Genomic DNA, 8,261 nt, shown 5'->3' with positions numbered 1-8,261 from the left:
TGACTTTATTTCGGATCCCAATTCCACTGGTTAATGCTTTTGTGAAATTTTGTTGAAGCATCTGTCAAAACAACATTGAGTTTACATTTGTAGATTTTGCAAAAATAATCATTGAAACATGACCGAAATCCAATGAATTGAATATAATCGTTGAAATTTAATTGGAACATCTTATGAAACAGTCTCTCTGTAATGTATGACTACTCATTGGGTTGTGGGACTGGGAAGCGGACAGAACCAAAGAACAGGGACAAGATGACAGAAAAGTTGCAAGATTGGAAATTTACAGGGAGTTAATTATAAGATGTACCTGGGCTACACCCTCTTCTATCTGAACCATGTATTTTTAATCTTGTGGCTCTCAGCCGTTAGTGCATTAGTACACCTCAAGCACCTAGTGCATGCTGCATATAGCATGCACTAGGTGCTTGAGGTGTACTAATGTACTAAGCAACATGTGAACCATCCGATTTTCAATCTTCGTTCCGATCTAGTACAGCATGGTTGTTTTGTGTATGCACCCCCGCACAAGGACAGCAGTTTTTTGCCTAACCCCCTTTGTGGCATGCATACGTATGTTGAGGCTCTCTTAATCTTTCTCTCCCCCGAAAATTTTGGATCTGAGAGGCAGGACAGTGGAGGGATAAACCACGAGAGCAAACAACATCCAGATGGCCATGGGAGAACTCCAGCTTCTTGGTCTCTCTCTTCTCATCTCCAAGTGGCGATGGCGGCAACCTTCGGTTTGCTTCCTAGCGTGTGTCACATCTAGAGTCTCGCCATTGACGCGACCTGCTGCGGCTTCGACAGGGCCGCAGTGCCTCTCGTTCCTCACTGCATCCACACCCGACGTACACTCTAACCATGGCGCCGACATGGCTTACACCAGATCACGTCCCCTAGGGCCAGGACCTACCCGCCTCCAGGTCAGGTGTACGATGTACTCATTGTCCGCCTCTGCAGTTCGAGCACACACATTGCGCTCAGTTCATGAATTTCCTAATATATCAAATTCTTTTTTTTTTTGGCTTTTTGACTTTATTTCGGATCCCAATTCCACTGGTTAATGCTTTTGTGAAATTTTGTTGAAGCATCTGTCAAAACAACATTGAGTTTACATTTGTAGATTTTGCAAAAATAATCATTGAAACATGACCGAAATCCAATGAATTGAATATAATCGTTGAAATTTAGTTGGAACATCTTATGAAACAGTCTCTCTGTAATGTATGACTACTCATTGGGTTGTGGGACTGGGAAGCGGACAGAACCAAAGAACAGGGACAAGATGACAGAAAAGTTGCAAGATTGGAAATTTACAGGGAGTTAATTATAAGATGTACCTGGGCTACACCCTCTTCTATCTGAACCATGTATTTTTAATCTTGTGGCTCTCAGCCGTTAGTGCATTAGTACACCTCAAGCACCTAGTGCATGCTATATGCATCCTCTTCAGAATAAATCTATGCATCCTCTTCAGAATACATCACTTTTATGGCCCATCGGCACTATACTGATATTTTGATATCACTTGTACTCTGTTTGGAAGAGGGGTAATTTCTAAGTAAATTTCTGATATCTAATTTCAAATTCGGCTTAATTGCCAAAAATTACCGCTCTTCTAAACAACCTCTTATATGTTCTCTTTTTGTTCGTTGTGCCGGCATCCTCCTGTATCATCATTTTCTGATGTAATAGAATTCATTTTGCCGAATTCGATCAACTTACAATATCCGGCCACAACTTGAGGCTTTGTTTCACAGCGAATCACAGAAGGACAGTACATTACAACAACCGCAGCACTGTCCTCTTCTTTTTTCTGATTAAGGGAGTATGAATCACCAGACTAATATTGTGTCACCAGCTAGGTGCTCACTACCAGATAGGTTACACCTTTCATCCAGCTCGAAGTACTTTGAAGTTTGCCTACATTCCATAACGCATAGTACGCTTGATCTCAGAAAATATTCTCTACATTTTTCTTTGCAGTATATTCTCTCCCTAATTTGTCTCTCTAACGGAACCATATGGTGAAGAAGGTTTCCGTCATTTTCCAAGGTTCTCAATTCGGCGCCTGCCAAACCGAATTAATCGTTGGAAATAGAACTGTCATCTTCTGTAATATTGACAGGGTGTGTGAGAAATGATTTCCGCAGGCCACGTTGTTTGACCTGTCCGTTGTCATGCATGGATGATGGATGGGTGTGTTGGAGAAATGGCGAGTCATTGAACAAGCAGTGGAAGGTGAAATATTTGAGTTTCTCCAAAGAATATCTGGCACAAATATATGTACAAACAATCAGGGCAATATAGTTGTAAAAGCGTGTGAATCGTTTTCAAAGGAATATCGGAGCCAGCCAAGTTTAAGTTTCAGTATGAAACCACGATTTTGGAATATTTGACTACCTATCTCAGTCGCCCTGTGACAAACTGACAACACAATTATTTCTTTGACATTTTTGATTGATAGAGTTTCATTTATTTCTCAGACAACTGGAAACGAAGTTACTTTGAAATTCATGTACTCCAAGCGACTTATGTGGCAGTATGTATATTTACTTACAGAAATTTCTTTGGTAGCATGTTAATTGAGATCATATATACATTTGTCATTCTCCTAGCAAAATGTGAAATCCCAACTGATAGGTATGTGTGTCAGATTTTTTAAATGACCACCTCTCATTTCAGAATGTTACAAGTATCGTTCCCACTTGTGGTCATAAAAAACAAAACTAGAGGAGGAGCCAGGCAGGCAGCACACAGCTTCCGCAGAACGAACACACCTATGAGCGCATACGGTCGCTGAAAGCGCCAGGAAAATGCTCGTGAAGTTCCTGGAGAGAAGCATATTAAATCACAGAGGATCACAACATTTAACTACTACGACGAATGCAAGTTAATTAGAAATATTTAACCTCCTTGGTCTTATCATTTGTGCTGAAAAGGATGGTATTTCCGTGATAGGGCAATAGTCCCTATCTTTCACAGCTAGCAATTACCAACTTGACATGTTGCATGAAGTTCTATATTTTGTCAGTATGCTCCATCACTTATAGCTGATTGTAGAAAATCGAGGGGACTCTAGATATGTATTTTAGGGAAAACTGATTGTTCAGAGATAGATGGTTCAGTACCTGTTGCACACAAATTGGTACATACTATCAATCCTACTAAACCATAAAGGCGAGCACAGTTTTTTCCCTCACCTTTTCAGTTTTCGGAAAAATAGAAAAAATGATAGAAAATTTAAAAAAATCCTTCGAGATGCTCATGTGTTATGTGGCTGCTAGGGTTTGGGAGGGAGAGAGAGGGCTGCGAGGGCGCGAGAAGGCCGGCCGGGGGCCTTTTGCCCACGGCCGGGCAAGAGGGAAGAGATTTCCTTCTTAATTCTTGCTTGATTAGATTGATACATCTCCTCTCCATATATAGAGAGGTTTACTTGATTCCCAAGCAAGGCTTAGTTGACCCCTAAGCAAACCATAAAACTAACTGGCCCAGGCCCATGACGTACTCTAACACTACACCCCACCTAGACATGCAGCTCGTCCTCGAGCTGCAACCTAAACAAACCATGACTCGACGCAACACAACCCTAACACCTAAAAACGAGCCTTTTACATCTCGGCTTGTTTTATTACTCTCAACCTGAAATAGACTAGGACGCTTTATTGTTGACCCATGAACATAAAGTGGACACCATCCGCCCGTCGGACGTGCACCTGTACAACCACCTGGATCCCATGGAAACCAGCGGGACAAAAGGAGCCCACGCGGCGGCCGGCGGCGGAATGCAGTGGTGCTACGCGGTGCGCTCCTGTCGGTGACACCATGCCTTCTCCCTGCCGGATGACTGTCGATGGCGCAGACTTTGAGGTTGCTGCCCGCGGGAAAAACAGCATGTTCACCGCCCGTGGGGGAAACCGCACGCCCAAGATCCCCGACGCAGCGGACGAGATCGAGGTCCGTTGCGCAACGAAGCGCAACTTGGAGGAGCTGCAGCTGCAGATCACGCATCTCCTGCACACGCCGACGCACTAGGAGGCCGCGCGCAGCAGCCTGCAGCCTCACCGCCGCCGACACGTGGCGGATAGCGATCCAAGCCGGAAGTGGTGACGGCGATGGAGGGAAACAGACCTGATGGAAGGGCATCCCGGGCGGTGTCGATGTAGAGCCCGGAGCCAAGGTCGCTCCCACACCGCCGAAAGGCAAGGACGGCGTCGGTGGCGGCAGCAGCCACTGTTGCGGTGTTGGTGGCGACGGCAGCAGCTGCTGCTGTTGCAGCTGCCCACTGAATAGCAGAGACAGCGTCGGTGAGGACAGCAGCTGCAGTGGCGGCGTTGGTGGCAGTGGCAGCTGCTGTTGCTGCTGCAGCGTCCCGGTGGGGAAGAAGGCGGCCGGCTGGTGGAGAAGAGGGAACCCCGGCGCCGAGGTAGAGCCCGGCCCGGAGATGGTGGACAGCGACAGCGGGGACTGCAGCAGCCCGGCGTCGGGTGGCGGCGACGACAGCAGCAGCGTCGATGTAGAGCCCGGAGCCAAGGTCGCTCCCACACCGCCGAAAGGCAAGACCTCCTTCCGGCGAACATCTGGCGACCACCTCCTCAAGCTCGCCGACGACCTACCATCCGGTGATCCTCCTCCTCAACCCTCGCTGGCCACTATGAAGAACGTGAAAAGCACATCACGACGAGATCTAGATCTAGATCTAGATTCGTCTTTTTTTGAATTTTGAAAATATACCGCCGGCTCACTAATTGCCTTACTGCCGGCGGACCAGGACATGCGCCGGCGATAAGTCGAGTTACCACCGGCATGTTCCCACCGGCGCGGCTTGGTGTGACGGGGATAGGCAATATTTGTGCGCCGGGTTAGCCTAATTCCTTGCAGTGTTAGAAAACCCCGAAATACGGTGACCACCAATACTATCTAAAGGGTTGTGAGAAAAATTGTGAAAATGTTAATCGAGAGATATTTACGCATAAAAATAGGTAAAGACATATTGGTAGTTCAAGCATATCTAGAGGTTACGTACGGAGTAGCAATAGAGAGAGTACTAGCTAGGTGGAGTACAAATTTAAATTCTCGGGCCAGTAAGAGCAAGCCACCTATGGCCTCCTAGCTGTATACGTTAACCCACCAATGCATGCCCAGACCCAAATTAAAGCTGTCAAAGCCATCCAGCACAAGAGACAAAGCCATTGGCACCGGGAACATCGACGCCCTCATGTCCTTCTCAAACCCCCATAGATGGAAACAAGGATGGAGACCGCCAATCAACGCTCATATAAACTCTCTCAAGCGCGCCGGACATACCTCCCCTTTTCCGCAACTACGACCCCACGCCAATTGGCCAACGCCATGGACGAAGCCTACTGCGGTTTGGTGAAAGACGAGCTGATCAACATCGCCGGAGCGGGAGCAGGAGGGGTGCGGTACCGTGAGCCTGCGGCGCCGGTGATGGGCGCTGACGGTGTGGTGATCAAGAGCATGAAGAGGCGGAAGAGAGAGCCGCCGGCGGTGTCAGGGGTGACGGATAGCGGCAACGGCAAGGAGGGCGGCGACAAGTCGGTGGTGGGTGGCGCCAATGCAGCCGCCAAGAGGAGCTCCAGGTTCAGAGGTGTGAGCAGGTACACGTCTTGTATGGAGTACATGAAGCTTCTTGAGCGTGTTGTCCAAAAAAGTTAACTTTCATGTTTGTGTGTAAATATCAGTGTTAATTATACTAGTAGTTGGAATGTATTGTAAATTTGTACTTTTGCTCTGCAACAAGAACATGCCTAGCTTCGAAGTATGTAGAAAGATATATGTATACATATAATTAGTACGTATAGGCAGCATGTTAGTACAAAATAGCGTAGTACTGAAATTCATTCGGCTTATATACGTGCAGGCATCGTTGGACGGGCAGGTTCGAGGCACACCTTTGGGACAAAGGGACGTGGAACCCAACGCAGAAGAAGAAAGGAAAGCAAGGTACGTAGTGCGTAGTATAAAGATGACACCCAGATAAATACGTACATGTTAAAACGTGCATAGCCATAGCTATACATATGTATATATGTAATACGTATGTATAAGTTTATCATCTTATATCTCATATGTATACGTCGTCGAGCAGTTTATCTTGGGGCGTACAACGAGGAAGAGGCGGCGGCTAGGGCGTACGACTTGGCGGCGCTCAAGTACTGGGGACCTACCACCTACACCAACTTCCCGGTACGCACGAGTATATGTGATTTTTTACTTTCTTATTATATCCAAAAATGGTCTGATATTTAGTCTATACTATGGTCCAGAATATGCTTCATGGTGACATGGTTATTGACATGTTATTGTTGCGTGCATGCTGATAGGTTGTTGACTATGAGCAAGAGCTCAAGGTGATGTTGAGCGTGTCGAGGGAAGAGTATCTAGCGTCGATAAGAAGGTGGGTAGTTACTTGCATAGTTGTATATATGTGAATAAATTGTTTTAAAGTAAGCTCTAACGAAAAAAATCTACCGAAAAGTATCTAAATTTCTTATTCCCGGATCGGACTTCAGGGTGGTACCAGCGATTTTAGAGGCCTGGGTGCAAAATCTAATATTTGGCCCTATATTACTATGCATAGTAGAAAATCTAACCAGCAAAAAGCAACCTATTTACCAAACTCGTGGAATTTACTTTGTTTTGGTTTTATTTTGTTTTGGATTCTGTGAAATTTATTTAAATTTGCATGTACTATTGCAATTTTTTATTGTACATTTAATGCAAGAGAAATATCTGTAAAGAAATGAAGATCGCATAATTTAGAAGTAGTGAAGGAAAATCACTTCTTTCTTCACAAAAATGACTAAAGAATTTTAAGGCATTCTTATTTAGCAAATAAAAAATGGGAAATATAATTCGAAATTGAATGATTAGAAAACAATTTAAGGCATGCTAATCCGGCCGCGGAACATGCAGGAAGAGCAACGGCTTCTCCCGCGGAGTTTCCAAATACAGAGGAGTGGCGCGGCACCACCACAACGGGCGGTGGGAGGCCCGGATCGGCCGGGTGTTCGGCAACAAGTACCTCTACCTCGGCACCTACAGCACCCAGGAGGAGGCCGCCCGCGCCTACGACATCGCCGCCATCGAGTACCGCGGCATCAACGCCGTCACCAACTTCGACCTCAGCACCTACATCCGCTGGCTCAAGCCAGGCGGCTCGGCCGCAGATGCCACGAACGGTGTCGGCGCCCCGGCCACCTCGTCGTCCCCCACCACGACGCTGATCACGCCGAGGGTCGACGGCCTCCGCCTCATCCCGCCAGCGCGGAACTCGTTGTCTCTGCTCGGCGACGTGGGCTCGATGGCGTTCGGCGGCCCGTCGCCGTCGCCGTCCCCGTCGCCGTCGCCGAACACCACGGCGCTCAGCCTGCTGCTGCGGTCGTCCATGTTCCAGGAGCTCGTCGCCCAGCAGCATCAGCCGGCTGCAGTCGTCAACGCTGATCGGGCGGCGGTACCGGCGCCTGAGGGCGAACTTGGGGATGTGCTGTACGGCGGCGGCGGCGAGGACGCCGCGTTCTCATGTTCCATGTACGAGCTCGACGACAGCTTCGCGCGGATCGAGGAGTCGCTGTGGGACTGCTTGTGAAGTCGTGGTCCAGTGCATCAAATTAAGTTCGATCGCCTGCGCAATAAGGAGGTGGCTATAGCTAGGAACTTGCGAAGGGGACGGGCGAGTTCCTGGACATAGCCGTGGCCATGACTCGTGCTTTGGATGCATGCCACGTAATGACGTGGCTAGTTGGACTGTCGGAGATCTAGAGGTAGGAGAAGACGTACGTGTGGTTGGGTTTGTTTGACCTGTGCTGTGTGGATTTGATTCGGTCGTCATGAGGTGTGATTTGGTAGCTAATCAAAGTTAAGCTATCTCTTTGCAGTGTTTTCTCAACAACAACAACAAAATCTCTTTGCAATTCAGGACTAGGTGTCTCGAAGAGCTATATATACAGTGCATTGCCGATCTTCTGTAAAAAGACATACGCCGTCCATAATATGTGTCTTAACTTTGTCTAAACTTAGTGTTTAAATATATCTAAATATATAAAATGTTAAGACATGTTTTATGAGACAGAGGGTCTGGGGCCTCTGGGCTACTGCCAAAATTGTACTACAAGAATCAGCCTCTCGTTGGAAAATCTGCGGTGATAAAAAATCCATTTGGTTAGCGTTTAACTTTTTTTTTCCGAAAGCTGGTTGAAAAAGCTAAACCAAACACACCCTAAATCGCAAACCAG

General features: G+C 47.1%; 1 protein-coding gene across 1 annotated transcript; it reads left to right on the top strand.

Moving 5' to 3' along the window:
- Positions 1-5,581: 5,581 nt before the first annotated feature.
- LOC127313713 (AP2-like ethylene-responsive transcription factor At1g16060) lies at positions 5,582-7,732 on the top strand. Its single transcript, XM_051344187.1, has 5 exons — positions 5,582-5,616; positions 5,888-5,970; positions 6,116-6,213; positions 6,351-6,424; positions 6,943-7,732. Exons 1-5 carry the CDS (start codon positions 5,582-5,584, stop codon positions 7,613-7,615), a joined length of 963 nt encoding a protein of 320 aa, XP_051200147.1. The 3' UTR covers positions 7,616-7,732.
- The last annotated feature ends 529 nt before the right edge of the window (positions 7,733-8,261 follow it).

Source organism: Lolium perenne, chromosome 7 (genome assembly GCF_019359855.2).
Source record: "Lolium perenne isolate Kyuss_39 chromosome 7, Kyuss_2.0, whole genome shotgun sequence".
NCBI classification, from domain to species: domain Eukaryota; kingdom Viridiplantae; phylum Streptophyta; class Magnoliopsida; order Poales; family Poaceae; genus Lolium; species Lolium perenne.
This window is presented reverse-complemented; position numbering and strand designations above follow the sequence as displayed.

What these genes read in the sequence shown, in the direction of transcription:
- LOC127313713 (XM_051344187.1), top strand. Translation starts at nt 5,582, where the DNA reads ATGCAGCCGCCAAGAGGAGCTCCAGGTTCAGAGGT. An exon ending in GAAGAAGAAAGGAAAGCAAG is followed by an intron (nt 5,971 to 6,115) that starts GTACGTAGTGCG and finishes GTCGTCGAGCAG; the next exon opens with TTTATCTTGGGGCGTACAAC. An exon ending in CCACCTACACCAACTTCCCG is followed by an intron (nt 6,214 to 6,350) that starts GTACGCACGAGT and finishes GCATGCTGATAG; the next exon opens with GTTGTTGACTATGAGCAAGA.